The sequence below is a fragment of the Argentina silus genome (assembly GCF_951799395.1).
Source record: "Argentina silus genome assembly, chromosome: 12".
Classification (NCBI taxonomy): domain Eukaryota; kingdom Metazoa; phylum Chordata; class Actinopteri; order Argentiniformes; family Argentinidae; genus Argentina; species Argentina silus.
Genome location: NC_139666.1, coordinates 3,553,392 through 3,574,166, shown reverse-complemented (window position 1 = coordinate 3,574,166; position 20,775 = coordinate 3,553,392). Strand labels below are relative to the sequence as shown.

The 20,775-nt window shown below is 45.7% G+C and overlaps 5 protein-coding genes across 7 annotated transcripts in view; 2 read left to right on the top strand and 3 right to left on the bottom strand.

Moving 5' to 3' along the window:
• The window catches only part of mcm3ap (minichromosome maintenance complex component 3 associated protein), a 16,379-nt gene extending 11,913 nt beyond the window's left edge, over positions 1 to 4,466 (top strand). Inside the window, exons 22-29 of the mRNA XM_083682065.1 lie at positions 5 to 73; positions 263 to 360; positions 839 to 1,229; positions 1,464 to 1,727; positions 1,896 to 2,025; positions 2,629 to 2,820; positions 3,165 to 3,318; positions 3,723 to 4,466. Coding sequence (XP_083538191.1) covers positions 5 to 73; positions 263 to 360; positions 839 to 1,229; positions 1,464 to 1,727; positions 1,896 to 2,025; positions 2,629 to 2,820; positions 3,165 to 3,318; positions 3,723 to 3,893 — 1,469 coding nt within the window. The 3' untranslated portion in view covers positions 3,894 to 4,466. The remainder of the gene's footprint in view (positions 1 to 4; positions 74 to 262; positions 361 to 838; positions 1,230 to 1,463; positions 1,728 to 1,895; positions 2,026 to 2,628; positions 2,821 to 3,164; positions 3,319 to 3,722) is intronic.
• A 669-nt stretch (positions 4,467 to 5,135) lies between these two features.
• lss (lanosterol synthase (2,3-oxidosqualene-lanosterol cyclase)) lies at positions 5,136 to 16,407 on the top strand. Of its 3 annotated transcripts, none has more exons than XM_083681659.1 (22): positions 5,136 to 5,157; positions 5,646 to 5,814; positions 5,969 to 6,107; positions 6,521 to 6,629; positions 6,840 to 6,961; positions 7,202 to 7,298; positions 7,498 to 7,633; positions 7,881 to 7,989; positions 8,422 to 8,540; positions 9,059 to 9,156; positions 9,625 to 9,652; positions 9,790 to 9,846; positions 10,095 to 10,166; positions 10,688 to 10,738; positions 10,934 to 11,083; positions 12,140 to 12,236; positions 12,690 to 12,795; positions 12,954 to 13,019; positions 13,697 to 13,777; positions 14,128 to 14,295; positions 14,995 to 15,073; positions 15,391 to 16,407. In XM_083681659.1, exons 1-22 carry the CDS (start codon positions 5,144 to 5,146, stop codon positions 15,526 to 15,528), a joined length of 2,205 nt encoding a protein of 734 aa, XP_083537785.1. In that variant the 5' UTR covers positions 5,136 to 5,143; the 3' UTR covers positions 15,529 to 16,407. The 3 variants fall into 3 exon arrangements, with proteins under 3 accessions (XP_083537785.1, XP_083537784.1, XP_083537786.1); XM_083681658.1 differs by having other exon boundaries at positions 14,125 to 14,295; XM_083681660.1 differs by lacking the exon at positions 5,136 to 5,157 and having other exon boundaries at positions 5,763 to 5,814; positions 5,974 to 6,107; positions 14,125 to 14,295.
• Positions 16,408 to 16,943: 536 nt separating this feature from the next.
• LOC310812831 (histone H3.2) lies at positions 16,944 to 17,360 on the bottom strand (the record flags this gene model as incomplete). Its single annotated transcript, XM_083681543.1, has 1 exon — positions 16,944 to 17,360. The coding sequence occupies one exon, from the start codon at positions 17,358 to 17,360 to the stop codon at positions 16,950 to 16,952; it is 411 nt and encodes a 136-aa protein (XP_083537669.1). The 3' UTR covers positions 16,944 to 16,949.
• A 1,201-nt stretch (positions 17,361 to 18,561) lies between these two features.
• On the bottom strand, positions 18,562 to 19,255 carry LOC310812839 (histone H2B-like). The gene has a single exon (XM_083681551.1). It carries the CDS (start codon positions 19,138 to 19,140, stop codon positions 18,766 to 18,768), a length of 375 nt encoding a protein of 124 aa, XP_083537677.1. The 5' UTR covers positions 19,141 to 19,255; the 3' UTR covers positions 18,562 to 18,765.
• Positions 19,256 to 19,735: 480 nt separating this feature from the next.
• LOC310812830 (histone H4-like) lies at positions 19,736 to 20,739 on the bottom strand. Its single transcript, XM_083681542.1, has one exon. It carries the CDS (start codon positions 20,281 to 20,283, stop codon positions 19,738 to 19,740), a length of 546 nt encoding a protein of 181 aa, XP_083537668.1. The 5' UTR covers positions 20,284 to 20,739; the 3' UTR covers positions 19,736 to 19,737.
• Positions 20,740 to 20,775: the final 36 nt, after the last annotated feature.

The following is a 20,775-nucleotide window of genomic DNA, read 5'->3' as shown; positions in this document are numbered from 1 at the left end:
TGCCCTCTGCCGCTGGCCATACTGGTGCCCGGCCCGGATAAGTGTGTGGGCGACACACACAAACTAGAGCAAGGTAGGGGGACACGCGTTCCACACACACGTAACACCCACTCCTGGTTTTCGCTGACACTGAAGTCAAGCGCGTCATGTTCTGTTGGAATTCTACTACTGGGGGTGCCGTACTGCCCCATTTTCAAAGAACGAACGGCACACACACACTGTGAATGAAGCCAATCCATGTTCTCATTTCTGTTCTGGTTAGACCTGATGCTGTCTACGTTGGTGGAAGATGGTTTGATCTCAGAACACACATTCATCCACATCCCTGAGACCACCAGTGACCTCCAAGGCTCAGAGCAGGTACAGTACCACACACACACACACACACACACACACACGTTGGTCACTCTCACCAGCCTGCACATCCACTTTTGGGTAATACTTTGATAACTTACATGAGTACGGCTTTATGAATAGTGTAGATCAGCATTTATAAATTAAACATCTATAAGCAGTTGCAATGCTTCTTATTCATAGTGCATAGTTTGCTTAGTTGGACATACATTAACTCATTCAGTGCCGAGAGTGAATAAAGTCTCCCAAATTGTGAACATTCTGGACTGCCAAGGGTGACTTTATTCAACAAAGAATGATGATGCTTCATTTTGTACCCAGTCAAAGTACTGTTGCTGGTAAATACCACATAAAACACTTGGCACTCTAGATGGTGAGTGTTCCGGGATTCTTTGGCAGTTGGTGAGTTAACTAAAACCCGGGTGTCACAACACATCATTGTGAGCGTTCCCCAGTTCAAGTCTCTGTCACTGTCCTCTCCCAGGTGACCCAGGCTGTCCGCTGGCTGCTAGCCCGCGCCCCGGCACCGTCCCTCCTCTCCTCCCAGACACTGGTCCAGTTCGTAGAGTCTGGCCTGTGCCGTGAGTTCTACGCCAGGCTTTACGGGCACCGGCAGGACCGGGCCAGGGCTGGGCTGCCTTGCCAGGACCCAGCCCCCGTCATCCAGCTCTACAACGCCGTGCTGGCCCACCTGGCGGGCCTGGTGTCCTCCCAGCACCTCCTAGGCCTCTCCTGGCCACCAGGGGAGTTCGCTCTGCCCGAGACCAGGGACCTGGTGCCTCATCTGGGCTGGAACTCAGCCCAGCACCTGGCCTGGCTCCGCACGGCCATACTCAGCCTGCAGATACCCCACTGGGACCTGCCACCTGTTACAGGTTTGTGTGCGTGTGTGTGCATGTGTGTGTGTGCGTGTGTATACTGTAGGCTTGTTTCCATGTATTTTCATGATCTATATCTATCTGTGCATGTTTGTGGCTTTGCATAATAAGACGCATATATCATTGATGTATCCTGTACATTCAAGATCCCCTTATCCAAAACCACTTGATCTCACTTTTGTCTGATGTTTACATCAAGAGCCTCCAGTTGAATCTCTGTTTCCTCCCCAGCCTCGTGGCCCCAGCTGTGCACCTCCATCTTCCAGTACGGCTCCCAGATCCCGGCCTCGCCCACCAGCCAGCCCCTCCTCATGTCCCGCCTGGAGAACCTGCTGGGGAGGGTGAGGAGCGCCACAGCCCTGGACCGGTGGGAGGAAGAGGGGATGGAGAAAGAGGGGCCCTCCTTCCAGCAGATCCCCTGGGACGAGGCGGTGGACCTCTGCATAGATCACAAGCTGAAAGACTGGCAGCCCCCCGACGGCCCGGTCTGTGAAGGTAAGAGGACGCTTGTCTGTCTGAACTGTCTTTATAGCACTGTGTTTGGACTATTCAGTTGAGCCAAAATAATAACACATGCTTCACTGTCCCATGACTTACGCAGGGCACTGTAGGTTTCTAATGACGAAGTCGCTCAATCTAAACTAACCTCTTCCCTGTCTCCAGATGCTGTGACTGAGGATGGGGAGGTCCTGGTGTACTTCCCCAGGGAGGGCCTGATGGGCTTCCAGCCCCCTCCGGAGTGGGTGGAGGCAGTCAGACGCACACACAGGGAGAAACAGCAGGAGGCCGAAGGGTGAGGGGTCTGAGCTGCCACAGCTCTCTTCACAACCTCTCTGTCACCTTCTCTCACTATGTGTATCCGATATATATACATATACGCTGATAATATAATATATATACATATACGCTGATAAAGTAATTTCATCATAATGAAAGAATACCATGACAACAAAGCTGTCTGGGGACAAACATAGCTGGTTTGTATTGGAATCTCCATACTAGTAAAGACTAGTAAAAAAAAAGCTATTTTAGCTATTTTTGAGTGTGATAAAATATTTGTATTTGATATTTGACATGTGTGTACTGGTGCAAGTAACATGGCTAACGTGGGGGGTTCTAATATAGCTGAAAAACGATTTTTAAAAATAAATACTAACCTGCACGTCCTTCTACCTTCTAACACTGTCTCCGTTTCTGGGATAATGGGGAAAGTGGAATAATGACGAGTCAATTTTATGACAGTGGGATCAAGTTTGACTGCCAAATATCTGCATTGTCATGTCAGTGTTATAGTGCTACCCGCTTATTTAGGTGTCTCCAGTGACGTTCCACTTGACCAGCCTTGTTGTACATGACTTTCACATGACTTTGTATCCTCCCCCCCTCTCTCTCTCAGGGACAGAGCCAGCCCTGGAGGTCTGGGACTCTTGGCCTCGGCTCCCCTCAGACAGAGGCTGTTCCATAGCCTGATGGATGGGCCAGACCCCCCCGCCCCCGCCCTAGACATCACACACACACCCGCCCCTCAGGAGCTGCTGCCCCAGAGAGTCCTGCAGAGCCTCCAGGAGGAGAAGGCTCACAGTCAGAGGTGCAGTCCACTTTCACAGCTTGATTTACTCATCAGATTTGTTAGGACTCCTTTAAACCTTTTCCTGCAGTGGCCTAAAAGAGGGAATTTCAGCTTTTTGGTTTTTCAGCAGTTAAACAAACCTAAATAATTTCTAATAATATGCTTTCCACACTCTTTTTATTGTGATCTTAAATTAAAGAGGACATCTCTGCCATATTGAAAGAAAAGATCAAATTGATTTCAACTTGAGTTGACATGCAAAACATGTACCATAAAATAGTGTGTGTGTCTCTGTGTGTGTCAACATTTTTTTAAATAACTGTTGCACAATCTATTGTGTTGTCTGTCCCCCCTCTGTGCAGGTTTGAGGAGCAGCTGCAGCGCTGGCTGAAGGTGGATCCCCTGGACTCCCCCTCACTGCCCCTCTTCATGCCCACCTCCCTCCTCTCCATGACCCACATCATGACTCCTGTCTGCACGGCCAGCCGGCCGGCCACAACTACCTCTGTTACACAGGTACGCCATTGTTCCCAACATGTGCACGCACGCACGCACGCACGCACGCACGCACGCACGCACGCACGCACACACACACACACACACACTCACACTCACACTCACACTCACTCACTCACACCCTCACTCACTCACTCACACACACACACACACTCACTCACTCACTCACTCACACACACTCACTCACTCACTCACTCACTCACTCACTCACTCACTCACTCACTCACTCACTCACTCACTCACTCACTCACTCACTCACTCACTCACTCACACACACACACACACTCACACACACACACACACTCACTCACTCACTCACTCACTCAAAGCCATAACAACAGTCTGAAAATTATGAAAATGCTGTCTCTCCTCCACGTGTTGTCTGATCATATGTCTGCTTGTAGGAGGTGGACACAGACGACCCACTGGATATAGAGCGTAACTGGCTCAGGGGTGCTCCTGTGTCCGTGGCCCAGCGCCTGAAGGAACTGGACAGGCTGATTTTGGCCAGTCGTGAGGAGGAGCTGGCATGCAGTCTGAAGCTGACCAGCCTACTGAACATTGTAGAAGACTGAGTCACTGCCCCCTTGTGGCCATTCAGAACATTCACCCTCTTGGTCAGACAATGCAAGACCATTGTAATGTCAATGTTTTATTTCTTTTAAATGTTTTTTTTTTTTTTTGTAATTTAGAAGAAATTCCAACGCTGTTTCTTTTTTTTGTTTTGTATAATAGTTTTGCATAATGGGAGTTAATTTGTTTGTATATGTCAGTAACATATAGGCCTACATTGTTGCTTGACAGACTGATACAAAACATGACTTTATTTTAGTAAGACAGTTGCAAACTGACAAATCAACTGTTGACTTGCTTAGTCCTCTTGCAGATGATTTTAAAGTCACAAGCATGGTTTCTTGTCTTACATGTCCATATTTGCCTGGCTTTTGAAGAATGCTAAATGTTTGACTCAAATCAATTGCATTGGTTTTGTTTGTGCCTATATTTTATTATGTTGAGCTATATGTGTGTCTCAAATACTTTAGCTTTAAGTAAAGTTTAAATGTTTCATGGAAAATGTAATAAATTTGTTGAGATCGATTGAAACGTTATTCATTCATTTGTTGTCAAATTGTGAAAGGTAGCGTTGCTAAGGACTGTGCAGAGAGTGCCGAAGCAGCTGGAATAAATTAATTGAAATATGTTCCATATTACCCAAGGCAGAGTCATCTCTGTTATGCCTGTTCTGTCCCCCTTTCAAAAGAGCTTCACCACCAACCTTTTAATTATTTTATTATTATTAGTATTATTTTACATGATATTTCAGCTAGCAGGCCTCCTTGCACGCATCTTCATTGCAAAATATAGGCCTATAGTAACTCTGTTTTTGAGTATTTGAATGGAGTAAAATATGCACTTGACCACATTAATATCTTACCAATGGTGCAGAGCGCAACTTCGCCCTTTCTACCAATGTACCTTGGAGGGGTGGAGAATTCAGTTACTGTTCATTAAACGAAGCACGTTGATTGGAGCATTGCATTGAAAACCCACATATGTCTCCGCCCCCCTACTTTGTGATTGGAGAGCCGTCCGTCTGCTCATGTCTCTCCATTCAGAAGCCTCATCGGATGGCTTCGCTTTAGCAACATGGGAAAAGCAGTTCTTTGAGACTGGAGAATGAGCTGTATTCAATGGGAATGTTTTGGATGTGACACTACATTAGCCAGAAGTACACATTTAAAGGGGCCGACCTGTTGATCAACTGTATACACCTATGGTTGAAGTACGTTCAATTCATTCCCCGCTGAGGATTTAATTCATAACGATGACTGAAGGAACGTAAGTTAAAATGTACCGTTTTGTTTAATAGGATGTTTAAAGTGACTAAAAGTGGACGTATTTATAGCTTCATGTTGTTTTCATTTGTACCTTCTTAAGACTACGTTTCCGTTTTAGTCACTTAGCTACAGTTGTGTACGCTGATAATGATGTATATTTAAACACATATGGTATAACATATTGCATTGGAATAGAATGATGCAACTTGTGTAATAAGCTTTACACAAAAAACGTGTGTTTTTATCTTGGAAAAAATATAATTGATCTCAATGAGAGACTAACCCGGATAAATAAAGGTTAAATAAAAAACAAAAAACACACGTAATGGACTTTATTGTTTATAGAAGAAGTACAATGCCGATAGTACTTCATTATCCTTTGCACTTGTGGGGTGCTGTTTGTGGGGCTGAATCACGCATCTTCACGCTCGCATTGTCAATGTCTCACACACACACATACACTCACATACACATTTGTTGCCCCGCCAGGTGCCTTCGGAGGCGGGGGGGACCCTACAAGACAGAGCCGGTGACAGAGCTGAGCCGCTGGAGGTTGAGTAACGTGGAGGGCAGACAGACCTGGCGCTATGTGGAAGACCAGGACACCTCAGACAGAGAGCAGACCATGCTGGAAGCACATTCCCTGGGCTTAGATACGGTATGATATATATTGTCCATTGTCCATTTTACACACGCACACACCTCACCTAACCCCAACCGCAACTCTTGACTTGATCTCTACTTTAACAATGTTGCGTTGGCCGTCCCAATGATCCTAGTTAGACTTTTCCCATTGTCTGCCCCCTCCACAGAGCAGGTTTCTGCCTGACTCTCCTCCTGCCCAGAGTGCTGTGGAGGCAGCCATGAAGGGCATGGAGTTCTACAGCCACCTGCAGGCCGAGGACGGCCACTGGGCAGGGGACTATGGAGGACCTCTCTTCCTGCTCCCAGGTAACCAAAGGCTCACAGGAGATCTAGGATAAGCCTACACTCCCCCAATACTAACCTAAACCAGGGAAAACACGTAGCGCAGTTCTTACGTTTTATTGTTCAATTCCAGCATACAGGTACTTCACAAATTATCATATTGAAAAGAACAGATCAACAATCACACACACACAAACAAACAAACAAAAAACTAAATTACAATAGCAACTCCAAACAATATGGGTTGAATTGTGTACATACTGCAAATGAAACAAACAATACGTACACATACAGTTTACCTCCAATTGACATCTTGCGGTTCTCTGTAAAGCTGTTCTTAGGTCACCTTACACTCCCATCGGCGACCTCCACTTACGCTCATTGGCCTCTGCATCTAAGATGGCATCTGTCCTGTCTGTCTGTGTCCTGCCCCACAGGTCTCTTGATCACCTGCCACGTGGCTCAGATCTCTCTGCCAGAGGCGTGGAGGATGGAGATGGTGAGGTATCTGCGCTCTGTCCAGCTGGCTGATGGAGGCTGGGGCCTGTGAGTGGACTAGTGCTCTTCTTTACCTTGGGAGTAGTTTCATTCTGCATGCTGCGTATCAATTCACATCATGTTGTCTTGTTAAGTTGACCAAAGGTCTGTTTGGCTTCTCTGGAATCGGTCAGCTTAATCTTTCCACACCTTTCGGAATGTGGATGTATTGGCAATGTGTTTCTAAGAAGAGGCATTTTGTATTTTTTTTTTTGTCAGACATATTGAGGACAAGTCCACAGTCTTTGGAACTGCCCTAAGCTACATTACCCTGAGGATTCTTGGAGTGGGGCCAGACGACCCTGATATGGTTCGGGCCAGGAACAATCTGTACAGTAAAGGTCAGCACATGCTTTTACAATCCTTCTTGTGATTTCTATCATTGCAGCTTATTATTTGATATTATGGTAAGGCGATATTCTGGACTGTAAGTAATGGTTAGCCTAATCATGAGCTTCAGTTGAATAGTTCTCTCCACAATTAAATGAAGAATATATCTATTTATGTTTTTAACCTAAATAACACAAAGTACTGATGGTTCTATCAGCCCAACGTCTAACTCTGAGACGTCTGTTCAACAGGGGGTGCTGTGGGAATCCCTTCCTGGGGTAAATTCTGGTTGGCCATCCTAAATGTTTACAGCTGGGAAGGAATGAACACCCTCCTCCCAGAGATGTGGTATGCTTGATGATGTCCTAAATGGGGAATGTTTTTTGTTTGGGGCCCAGAGTCTGTCATGTGATCTAATCTGGTCAGGTGTTGTAGGACCTGACCTATGCATGTAAAAAGTGGGATAGATTTTCCGCACTCTTAACAACAAAAGCGCTGCATGTCATCAGTAATGATGTCGTTGTGTGGTCTTTTGTACACCCTACAGGCTGTTCCCTACCTGGATGCCTGCCCACCCCTCCACTCTCTGGTGCCACTGTCGCCAGGTCTACCTGCCCATGAGCTACTGCTACGCTGTCAGGCTCACCGCCCAGGAGGACCCCCTGGTGCTCAGCCTCAGACAGGTGCAGTGGCCAGTTTGTTCCACTGGGGGGCGCACACACTCAATCTATTATGATGCTCATGGACTTGTACCAGGCAGGAATCTAGCTCTCCTGTGGTGTCGCCAGACACACGGCTGTTCAAAGCGACTTATAGTCCTCCGCTTGAAGTCATTGATGGTACCAAAGGTAGAAGAATTGCAAGATAGCCAGCTAGAAGGTGAGAGTGTGCACCTGATCCATCACATTCATGTATGTCTCTGCTCTACAGGAGCTGTATGTCCAGGACTATGCCACCATTGATTGGCCAGCGCAAAGGAACAACGTGGCAGCTTGTGACATGTACACACCCCATAGCACACTGCTCACTGTGGCTTACAGTAAGTATACACAGGTTCACAGCACAGGGCATAGAACAAAACCTCACAGAGGCACCTGGTATTGCAATGACCCCTCTACCCCCATTTTTGACATTCACTTCTCTTGGGTCTTAGAAAAGTGCTATATACTTTGATGTATTATTATTACCATTGATGGTGTAGACCCATTATTGCATAATCATGTACATGTAGCATTAGCCACTTGTTTTCTGGTCTAATGCCATCGATTGTGTGTGTGTGTGCGTGTGTGTATTCGCGTCTGTGAGCGCTCTATGGATGGCCCCACGGTGAGCCCTGTCTCTGGGTGCTCTATGGGTGGCCCCACGGTGAGCCCTGTCTCTGGGTGCTTCCCAATAGTCTGACGTTGCTTCCTCTCCTCGTCTCTCCTCGCCTCTCCTTATTTTGATCTGAAACGTCTCTATTCTTCCTCAGTGGTCATGAACGTGTACGAGTCCCACCACATCTCTGCTCTGCGAGGGAGAGCGGTCAGTGAACTGTACGACCACATACAGGCTGACGACCGCTTCACCAAGTGTATCAGCATCGGGCCGGTGAGAGAGAGTCACATCTGAACCATATTAATATTAGGAACTTATATTCATTCATTCATTGTCTTTGATGACTTGTCGATAACTCTAGAATTCTGGTGTCCTCAGGCTTTTGAAAACATAGAGGGTTCTGACTTTTATGGCCACAGACATTTACAGCATACATACCATTGTTTCCTACCTGGGTAGCTTGGCTGGAGCTTTTTTTAATGTTCAGTGAATTTGAATGTTACTAGTTCAGTTAACTAGTTTGGTATCGAGTCACCATCAACTCATTTTATCATCATTCCTCATTATTCAAACTGCACAGAAAAAAAAGGCCTTTGGATTTACGTAAACATTTTTCGGTTTTGCGTGATTAAAATGTGTTCAACACAAATGATCTTTTTTGATTAAACACTTTTGTGTTGATTAAACACATTTCAATGATGTGGAACCAATGTACACAATTTTTTTAGCGTAAATCCAGTGTGATTTGGAGTGAATGTGAAGTGATGTTTTCCCGTCGTCCCACTCCTCAGATCTCCAAAACCATCAACATGCTGGTGCGTTGGCATGTAGAAGGGCCGTCCTCCCCAGCCTTCCAGGAGCACGTGGCCAGGATCCCAGACTACCTCTGGTCAGTCACTCAGTCCCCTCCTAACCTCATGAAAAACGTAACGTTTTTTCTAACTAACCTGATAAACAGGGGGGAAGTGGAATACTGTTGGGCCATTCTGAGTCTTGCTGCCCAGAACTATATAGTATATAGAAATCACTATTCCGACCCATGAGAATCTCCGTAGAGGAACTCTGCGTTTGCTGAGGCTGAGCTCTTGTTTTCTTACAAAGATTTTTTAACTATCTTAACTATAAAGAGAAGATAGCAGTTGAAATGGTTAGTACCCTAAGGAAGAGGGACGGGTTGGTGAAGACAGCACTGCCATGTACAGTACAGCATGTCATGTCCTCCCTGATGCTTCTTCCTTGGACCAAGGCACTTATCCTAAGTTAGGGTTAGGTTTACTTGGCTTTCTGTTCCTTTGATAAATGGTTGATCGGAGCCCTTACTGTCTGATCAACTAACAACACGCTCTCCACTCTCTAGGCTGGGTCTGGACGGTATGAAAATGCAGGTAAGTTGGGTATTTGTCACCCATGATGGACTGGTCGTTCATTCCATGAATTTACCAGATGACTCTTAAATATATGCTAATAAAACACACCCGTCATCATTCTGGTGCGGTTCTCACATTCTACTGCTCCCTCTCAGGGCACCAATGGATCACAGCTATGGGACACCGCCTTCGCAGTACAGGCCTTTCTAGAGGTGACGTATTCATATCTCCACAAAGTTCTCCTCAAACGGACCCCCACAAAGGCTATACAGTACCAGTATTGGTGAATCAATGTAATATAAACTATTGGTGACATGCAGTACTTCGTCAATGTTATAATATTCATCAATATTATGTTAGTAGCTTAAAATGTGTTTAGAGGCTGATATGTTTACATTCCTATTGTATTTAATGTGTTTTTAATGTGTTGTATGTGTTTTTCTACCGGGGGGTCCTTCAGGCAAAGGCGCAGGACAGCCCCAGGTTAGCAGAATGCCTCAGACATGCCCACCAGTTCCTCACCCTAACACAGGTAAGTTCAAAATGCCATTGGCCTAATTCCAAACCAATGGTGTTGTTGCAGTTCTCGAGACGTTTGTCTTGCCTATTGCTCTCCAGACTACCGCAACATAAGCCTGGCCCAGATCTGGGGCCGGTTTCCCAAAAGCGTTGTAGTTTAACTGGCACCTTGACATCCTCATCAGTCTACAATGGAAAAAATAGGGACAACTGGCTCCAAAAACACTCCTATGTCATTTTTGAAACGGCAAAGCTCCCAGTATAGTAATGCAGGGCTTTAAATGTTGTACATAAAAAAACATTTCCAAAGTTTTTCCGCAATGTTATGTTCCTCATTTTGTGGGACTCGAGTTATACTGCACCACTACTTTGTAGGCTGATGAGGATGTCTCTGGTGCTGGTAGGTTTTTCAAAACCAAGCGAAACTTACCCCTGCACTGTATGTGCATCTCCCAAACATGATTAAAACGACATCTGCTGGCTATAAAGTGTTTTTATAGGAATTGCTTATTAATTTTTTTTTTATTCCACCAGATACCTGACAATCCTCCAGAATACCAGAAATACTACAGGCAGATGAATAAGGTGAGCCTCTCCTGTGAAACAAAGGAAATCTCAGTGGTTTTATGTTACATCTGATTTAATGTTGTTCCTCTTCGTGTGTGTGTGTGTGTGTGTGTGTTTCTGTGTGTGTGTTTCTGTGTGTGTGTGTGTGTGTGTGTGTGTGTGTGTGTGTGTGTGTGTGTTTCGGTCCTGTGTGTGTGTGTGTGTGTATATCAGGGAGGGTTCCCCTTCAGCACCCGTGACTGTGGCTGGATCGTAGCTGACTGCACGGCGGAGGGGCTGAAGTCAGTGATGCTGCTGCAGGAGCTGTGTCCCCTCCTCAGCCAGCAGGTTCCCGCCGAGCGCCTGTATGACGCTGTCAACGTGGTGAGTGGCAAGACCATTCAAATTCATTCTTACTTGATTATTTGACAATAGGGAAAAGGCACGCTCAACTCTCAAAAACAGCTTAGTCCTGGTAAATATGTCATTGGGTGCTGTCCACTAAGTCAATAAAATGGCCAGCCCTCTCAAATAAAGAAAAATAAGTATAATTTAATACACATCAGCAGTCACTGTGGACTATGCTGTGCCGATGTGTATGCAATGACACAGTGATTGCTGATGTGTATTCAGTTATCATTTATTTTTCTTTATTTGAGTGCTGGCTGTATTGTTTACGTAGAGGTTATTTAACCTCTGAATTGTATGATGAATACATAGATTAAAGGGCTAAAACAATAACAAACCATCTATGTTGTACAATATATGTGGGATTAGGAGTTAGCGTTCGGTCAAGTTTAATCCTATAGGGGATTGCAGATCTTCTGTGTGGTTCAGTTCTCACTCTGACAGGCCTTAGTTTGTGTGAGTGGCGTGTTTCCCTGCCTGAGGTAGAGTTCGTAGGTTGCTGTACCAGGTGTCTGTTGTCAGACTGAAGGAGGTGTTGAGAAAAATGGAGGCGTTCTTCTGACAGACATTGGGCAGAGATTGAGAGCTGATGGGGAGGATGTGTAGCTGCTGTACATTGGTCCCAGGATGATGCCGCCATGCTTCTGGATTCTCTCTTGTTGTGCAGGCATGGAAGTGAGAGGGGAGGGCCACACATGAGTGCCATCGAGTACAGGTCCTATGTAGGTGGTAGATTGTGACTAGGTCACATCGGTTAGGGTCAGGGTTAGGGTTAGGGTCAGGGTTAGGGTCAGGGTTAGGGTTAGGGTTACACAAGGCAGCGTAGCACAAACTCCACCTGTTGGTTCCACTTTATTCTAACCATTGTAGTGTTCCAATATCCACCAACCACATAGAAAGAAGCAACGTATTGGTAATGCATTCTAACTGGTATGCTAGTGTACACATTAGAACATAATAGGTTTCAATGATTTAATGAATGTTCGCAGCAGAACTCTGTGTTTTCAGACCATGCCTCCGTTTCTGTTGCAGCTGCTGAACATGAAGAATTCTGATGGCGGCTTTGCCACCTATGAGACCAAGCGTGGCGGGAAACTGCTGGAGCTGCTCAACCCTTCAGAGGTGTTTGGTGAGTCCTCTCTCTCCCTGGTATTCTTCAATGGGTATACAGTACTGTGTATCATAATTGTATATACTGTGTGGCTTCTTGAATTACGGATCGCTCTAGTCTGTCTCTTTCGTTCTCAGAACACACACACACACAGTCTGTCGTGCCGTTCTATTTCTCTCTTTCTCTCACACTCAGTCATGTCCCTCTCTTTCTCTCTCCCCCTCTCTTCTCTCTCCCCCTCTCTTCTCTCTCCCCCCCTCTCTTCTCTCCCCCCTCTCTTCTCTCTCCCCCTCTCTTCTCTCTCTCCCCCCTCTCTTCTCTCTCCCCCCCTCTCTTTCTCTCTCCCCCTCTCTTTCTCTCCCCCCCTCTCTTTCTCTCCCCCCCTCTCTTCTCTCCCCTCCTCTCTTCTCTCCCCCCCTCTCTTCTCTCCCCCCCCTCTCTTTCTCTCTCCCCCTCTCTTCTCTCTCTCAGGTGACATCATGATAGACTACACCTATGTGGAGTGCACTTCGGCAGTCATGCAGTCCCTGAGTCACTTCCAGCAGGTGTACCCCGAGCACCGGCCTGAGGAGATTAGGTAACGAACACTGCCCAGACCTCTATGCCACAGTGGCAGACCACCAGGCTCTTCAAAGGAAGAAAGAAAAATAAATTGTTTTTTTCCCCAAACGATTGGAAATTATATTTGAGACTTTTGTAAAGACAGGTTGTAATTTGTCAACTGGTTTCACTCAGGTCCACTCTCAGTGAAGGACTCGAGTACTGCAAGAAAGTGCAACGGCCTGATGGCTCATGGGAAGGGTAAGCCTCCACTATCGCTCATAATGAGGCCCTGTCCCCGCTCTCCATACTCTGAAACAGTTCCCTCTTCTTGTCTACCTTACTTCAATATCCCTAATGGACTGGGTTGCTACCCTGTAAGAAATTAAAGGACAGCAACAACTTCGGTGTTTCAGGAATCTTTCACTTGGTGTATCAGGCAGCAGAGCGAGTACATACTCTGGGTCCAGCTGTGTGGTCTGAACCAAGAACTGAGTTTTCCATCAGCTCTTGTAGTGTGTTACCCTTTGATCTATCACCGAGTCTCAAGCAGTGTGCAAAGCATTACCTTCGTCGTGTCATACCAACCTGGATGTTAATTGTTTTCATAGGTCCTGTCACACCTAATTTGATCTCTCACCATCACCGGGTGTAGTGAAGACCAGTTCCAAAGGGTTGGCCTGATTAGTCTCCTAACAGCCTAAATCTTACAACCCCATTACTTCAACCATTACCTCTGCAACTTGAAAAAAAAGAAGAAAAGGAAATGCTAAAAGTGAATGAGGCTGTCTAAGACTATTGGTACACAGTCCATGATTTTGACATTATGTTGTTGAAGATGCATCTTCATCATTGAGTGTGTACAGAAATCCTGAGTTGGTGTCTCTCCTGGATCTAAAGAGCTCAACATTCTCTCTGTTCTTGTCTTCGTCCCTCAGGTCCTGGGGAGTGTGCTTCACCTACGGAGTCTGGTTTGGCCTGGAGGCCTTTGCCTGCATGGGTCACACCTACCACAATGGGTAGGGATGCTAAGTGCTAGCACATTGAAATAGTTCATACTCACACGCTAACACACACAATAAAAGGGGGCAGATACGCACGCACACACACAAACTCATGCACAGAGGCAGACACACACAGAAACATGCACAGAGGCAGACACGTGGCGCAGGCACACACACACACACACACACACACGCACAGAGGCAGACACACATAAATAATTCCTATATCCCTCGTTTGTTCGTTCGTTCATTCACTCACTCAAGCATGCATGCACACAAACACACACACACACACACGTCTGTGTGCACTTGATATGGCGTTAACCGCCCTCACGTCTAACCCAGTTGTCCGTCCCCTCCAGCAGCGTGTGTGGGGAGGTGCAGAGGGCCTGTGAGTTCCTGCTGGCCAAGCAGATGGAGGACGGGGGCTGGGGGGAAGACTTTGAGTCATGCGAGCAGCGCCGTTACGTCCAGAGCGCCGACTCCCAGATCCACAACACCTGCTGGGCCCTGCTGGGCCTCATGGCCGCCAGGTACAGAAGCAGCACCACCTCGCTGGATGTCTGTCTGGAAGGCCCGGTTAGGGCCGGTTCTGGTTCTGGAAACCAAATTAATTGCAATGAATCTATTCCATCAATCAATTCATCAGTGAGTCAATGAAAATAGTTTTTTGCAGAAACTTCATTTGTTGATGATTTAAAAAAAAAAAAAAAAAAAGAATTAAGAATGAATACGTATGCTGAATTTTCAGAGTTGAAAACAATGGAATGGACCAATAATACTGTAATGGAAGGATAGCTGTTCCATATTGACAACAAGAACAATATATCAACTTAATTTTCATTCAGCAGTTCATAGTGACTTAGTAATGACATGTTGAATCACCTCAGAGCAGTTGCCTTTGTCATTATGGGAATCTAGGGCGGAATACAGCAAATTACGACTCCTTATTCCCAGCATGCAAACATTGTAATTTGTTTTCTCACTGAAGGCAAACAAACTGAAATTAATTGTTTTTAAACCTCCCATAATACTAGTATTTCATATTTATTCATGATTATGATAATCTCCCATGTACACATTGTAGGTGTTATGTGTCCCTTCACTTTAAACCTCCCAGTCTATGTATGTAAATACTTGGTTTTAGTACCATATAAGATAGAACCTATGAAACACCTCAAAACGTTTCAGCAACAAACTCAATGGTTCTTCTGTTGTTGCTTTAATGACAGGTGCCCAGATAGCCAGTTGATCATGAGAGGAATACAGCTGTTGATTGACAAACAGCTGCCCAATGGAGACTGGCCACAGGTGAGTCCCCGCCTCCTGTGACATCATGTTCCAGCCCAGCCAAGCTAAAGTGTGGAGTTATCACTATGGCAACAACTCCTAGCCCCTACTCCCTAGAGACTGGTGCAGATGCACTGTAACTGCTGCTGAGTTAATAACTGAGTTATTTTAATTCTGTGGTAACCACCCCGTAAACCCAAGACCCACTCACATGTGTACAAACAAAACATTTAGGGCAAATTCCAATAAAAGGATCTTGCATCAATGTGTACCAAAGTCAGATTCAGCTTAAAAGATGACACAACATTTGATGTTGGATGTGGCCTTTCGCTCCACAGGAGAACATCTCTGGTGTGTTCAACAAGAGCTGTGCCATCAGCTACACCTCCTACAGGAACGTGTTCCCGGTGTGGACGCTGGGACGATTCTCTAAACTGTACCCCTCTAGCTCCCTGGCTGGGAAGGTCCAGCTGTAGGGGGCTCCCAACCCAATGGACAACGTGCACACCCTATACAGTGATATGCTGAACAACAGAAAAAGTTGAAACTTTGAAAAAGGAAATTAATGTCTACTCTTTAAAGCAGCTACCAGCGACCCTACCATGTCTCAGTGGCCACTTGAGGTATTACAACATAGCCCTTTCCCTTGCTCGCTGATCAGCTGCTGAGAGAAGCATGACTTGAAGATGCAAGCTTACAGCGGATGTCAATAACATTTCCGAGGTGACATGTAGTTTGCGTTGCTGCACTCTCTGACCACACAAACATTAACATTTTTTTTTTAAAAGCACCGGAATGAATGTTCCCTATCATGTGATCTTGATCACTACCGATTTATCATAGCCATTTAGCTCTATTTTAAAGCTCAAATCTACACACTAAAGCTATAAGTAGTGTTGAATTTCTCCCAACAAGTGAGCCACGAGGCCATGGGAGAGTAACAATTGTAAAATGTTTGTATTATCAATCGTCTGTGTGTGAACGAATGGAATGTGTTGCATGATCAATCATCCGTACTTGATAGAACGTTGCTGATCTCGGAGAGAAGCGGGCCTCTTTTTAACAGAGATAAAGTACTAGCTACAAAGGAAACGGACCAATCAACCCTGTGGATCACATTCTGATGGGACTGAGTTGGTTGAAACAAACCTATTTGCTGCTATGTGAGAAACAGGGGTGCCATTTTGGTGTCCTTATGATATAGAATACAGTTCATCAATAATTATGTAAATATTACTGAAATGGAAAATCAAGTTCCCATGTTGCCTTTTAACCTCAATGGCTCCTAACATGATGTTGATATAATTGCCTTGTAATTAGAGGTTATTTTTAGATGCAGAATAAAATAATTTCATATGGTTTCACACTGACTGTATATTATTTATGATTCTTTCATTCCAGAACTATACTTGGCTATAGTACCGTATAAGATAGGACCTATGAAACACCTCAAAACGTTTCAGCAACAGACTCTATGGCTCTTCTGTTGCTTTAATGACAGGTGTACCAAATTTTGGCCACGAGATGTTCTCCGAGCGCCACCATTCAGCTTTAGTCGAAGTAAATCTTAGAAGTTGTCTTTATTTCCAAGTTGTATGGAATAAACTGACACGCCGTTGTACAATTGATATTATTTACATGATCCGTTAATCTAGCTGCTTTTATCACTATTAGGCCATTACAAGAGTTACCCAGATCAAGGCATTGATCTACATTTAATTCGGTGATTAGGTAGCTAAAGTCAGCCTCCTTTAAGGCGACTGTTGGCTCAAGTCCTGTCACCTATAATGAAGATTCATAGACCATTCGGGTGGTAAATGGAAAACACGCCTCTAAGGGAAATATTGAGATGGCTCTGAAAAGAGCCTTCGAGTTGTTTTGTTAGCGACTGGGCATCTCAGGCGCGCTCTCCACGAATACGACGGGCCAGCTGGATGTCTTTGGGCATGATGGTCACTCTCTTGGCGTGGATGGCGCACAGGTTGGTGTCCTCGAACAGACCGACCAGGTACGCCTCGCTAGCCTCCTGCAGGGCCATCACAGCTGAGCTCTGGAAGCGCAAGTCGGTCTTGAAATCTTGGGCGATTTCTCTCACCAGGCGCTGGAAGGGCAGCTTGCGGATCAGCAGCTCGGTGGACTTCTGGTAACGACGGATCTCCCTCAGTGCCACGGTGCCGGGCCTGTAACGGTGAGGCTTCTTCACGCCGCCGGTCGCCGGGGCGCTTTTACGGGCAGCTTTCGTGGCAAGCTGCTTCCTGGGGGCTTTGCCACCGGTGGATTTGCGAGCGGTTTGCTTGGTTCTGGCCATGGCGATAGCTTCCTTCACAGTCGGAGTATAGATAGTCTTGAAAAAAATGGCATTCCGTTTATAAAGCCGGCGACGTCGTGCCCGATTGGACGGCAACTATAGACATTGATCCGTTGTCACCTCCTTCCCCGGCTACCATTGGACAAGAGCCCCGTCCACTCCCTGCCCGCCAGGTAATCCTGGATTTTATCGATAGTCAAGTTGGTAGTGGTAGGTTGATTTCTTGATACCCGTATGTGCATGTTGTTTTACGCCGTTTAACTCACGTATCCATTTATAAAAAAAAATACAAAATATATATATATATCCACCTTTGTCCCCAGAAATTGGCCATGTGTAGAGTGTAGTAGGGATGGGCGATACCACACTTTTAGGATTCGATACGATACCGATACTTTTTCTTGCATTTTCATCGATATCGATACCGATACCGATACTTATTGGCAATGTTTGTCAGTAAAAATATTATTACATTTAAGACAAATCACAAGACAATTACAGACCATTTATACAAAATGTATTATGGTCAATGCATAATAAAATAAAAAATAAAATAAATAACATAAATATGAATGAAATAAATTAAATATGAACAAAAACATACACATTTTCACTTTTCTTATTTCTCAAAAAAAATAAAAAAGACCAATCTTGGTAGAAAAAGCTAAAAGGAAAAAACCCACATCACACTTGGCACCTTGCCGTGAGTTTATCGACTGGTGAAAAATAACACCACACCACGCTTCGTTTTTTGTCTGCCATATCTTACGCTTCCTGTTTTTTCCTCCGGCTCCCGCATTCGTGCTGAGCGGGCTCTGGCTGTGTCGTTGTCGGCTGTGTCGCACGTTGACGCTCATTCGCTCGTCTCCTGTCACGTGACATGGGCCAGCTCAATACGCCGCCAGTACAGGGGTGTCCCGGCACATAGTAATTTAAGTAAGGAATCAAAACAGCTGAAAGTGATGCATACACCCCCAATTATTATTTTTTAGTTTATATCGATATTTTTTTAGGGAAATAAATTCCAAATGAGTAGTGCGTGAGTATCGATCTATCGATACTACAGGATCGATACGCCCATCCCTAGAGTGTAGTTACTCATGTTCATTGTAGTCACAGAGCCGTTTATTACAGACAGAAACTGGCTACACCACTGCAGCAGTTGAACGACACAAAGGCAGAGGAGAAAGAACAAAGGAGGGCTAAATCTCCAGCACGTCCAGCCCGCGTTCATGATGTAACGACTGGAATCACTTTACATTGTAACACCGAGTTACTTCAAATGTATACAAAAAAAACCCATCCGACACCCAATGTAGCACGAGATCAACTGTGGAACTGCTCTCTCATAGACATGGTGGGTGGCTCTAAAAAGAGCCTTTGGGGTTCAGCCGAAGAAGGCTGTTTACTTGGAGCTGGTGTACTTGGTCACGGCCTTGGTGCCCTCGGACACGGCGTGCTTGGCCAGCTCACCGGGGAGCAGCAGACGCACGGCGGTCTGGATCTCCCTGGAGGTGATGGTAGAACGCTTGTTGTAGTGGACCAGGCGAGAGGACTCGCCGGCGATGCGCTCGAAGATGTCGTTGACGAAGGAATTCATGATTCCCATGGCCTTGGAGGAGATTCCGGTGTCGGGGTGGACCTGTTTCAGGACCTTGTACACGTAGATGGCGTAGCTCTCCTTCCTGGACTTTCTGCGCTTCTTGCCGCCTTTGCCAGCGGTCTTGGTGACGGCTTTCTTGGAGCCCTTCTTGGGCGCTGACTTTGCTGGCTCGGGCATGATGATGCTGGCTTGGTCGTTCACAGAAACGAGTGAAATGGACGGCGAATGCCCACCCGCTATATGAAGGGGGAGCTATGCAAATATGCGGCTTCTGACACACTCTTCCAAAGCCCTAGCCTGGCTCTGACCAACAGACGCTTGTTCCTCCCCCCCGCTGCTTTTTCACTCGGCTGTCGGGTTGCCTTGTTTCCTATGGCGAAATATGTTACTGGTAGATTAAAACAAAATAAATGTGTCAAGAAGATTGAGAATGCATCCTTCCTAATCGTGTTATCAGAACAACAAGTCCCTCATACTCCAATACTTTGCGTCTGTAAGAAATTGTCCTTTCGGGACGGTAGTTTGGAAAGACACGTATTATTACAATGATGGTGGGAATAGCCCACGACGCCCCACACTATGCGGTGCGAAATAATCTTACGAACAGAACTGTAATTTCTATATGTGGGATTGTCATTGTCAGCCGTTGGAATACTGAGGACCTACATTGCTTAACTACTTTGTTTTAGATGGAATGAACTCTTGTATGTTGAAATGGGCGGCTCTTAAAAGAGCCTTTGGATTTCAGGTCGGGCTGTTAAGGTTCGGAAAAGTTTAACCGCCGAAGCCGTACAGGGTGCGTCCCTGGCGCTTCAGAGCGTAGACAACATCCATGGCGGTGACGGTCTTCCTCTTGGCATGCTCGGTGTAGGTGACGGCATCACGGATCACGTTCTCCAGGAACACCTTCAACACACCGCGGGTCTCTTCGTAAATCAGACCAGAAATACGCTTAACACCCCCACGGCGAGCCAGACGGCGAATAGCGGGCTTGGTGATTCCCTGGATGTTATCGCGGAGAACTTTGCGATGACGCTTGGCGCCTCCTTTTCCAAGTCCCTTTCCTCCTTTTCCACGGCCAGACATCTTCACGATGAGTACTAATAGAAGTAAGGCTTCCGAAGTAATAAGGGGCCCATTTATCTCCACTATGAGGACGTGATTGAGACCAGCCTTTACAGGGAGAGCACGTTGTTGCCTGCCTCTTTTTTGTGCCGAGGGTTGTTGTAGAGGGAGGGACCTTCTGCTTGGGACAACCCAGTAGTGTGAAATTGTAGACCGCAATTCGGGGCGGTTCTTTATATAAGTGTTCCTTGACATCAGAAAACGCCCATTGATGCATGCATTGGTCTGTTCCTGCACTGTCCCACGCTATTTATATTTCCGCTGTCGAAATAAAACATTCGTTTGCTAAAGGAATGCTTTATACATGTATATTATACATGATTGATCACCGTAAACTCAAGAAATCCCCTGGGGTTGATGGTATTACTGCAGATTTCAACAAAGCTTTTTTTTTTTTTTCCAAAAGAATTGGCTCCTTTTCTATTAGAGACGTTCTCCTAATGAAGCCAGTGGTTCTAACAACAACAACAATTCTTAAAACATTGCCCTCTGGGAGATTGTGTGTGTGTGAAGTGATGTTATTTTCCTGAGTGACCCTTGGAATGTGGTTTCACAAGAAGAGGTACCAGACCCCAAGATCTCTGTTGATAACATGTCAGACTCACTGGCGCCGAGCCTAACGGAGAGGGGCCTTATGTCCTGGTTTCCTGTTTATTACTTACTATAAAATTGACTGCAAACCCTTTG

Excerpts from the sequence above, each read along its gene's own strand:
- lss (XM_083681658.1), top strand. Across the intron at positions 5,815-5,968 it reads ATTCCCTGGGCTTAGATACG|AGCAGGTTTCTGCCTGACTC; the intron begins GTATGATATATA and ends CCCCCTCCACAG. Across the intron at positions 7,299-7,497 it reads ACCCTCCTCCCAGAGATGTG|GCTGTTCCCTACCTGGATGC; the intron begins GTATGCTTGATG and ends TACACCCTACAG.
- LOC310812839 (XM_083681551.1), bottom strand. The coding sequence starts at position 19,140 with ATGCCCGAGCCAGCAAAGTCAGCGCCCAAGAAGGGCTCCAAGAAAGCC.
- LOC310812830 (XM_083681542.1), bottom strand. The coding sequence starts at position 20,283 with ATGTCAAGGAACACTTATATAAAGAACCGCCCCGAATTGCGGTCTACA.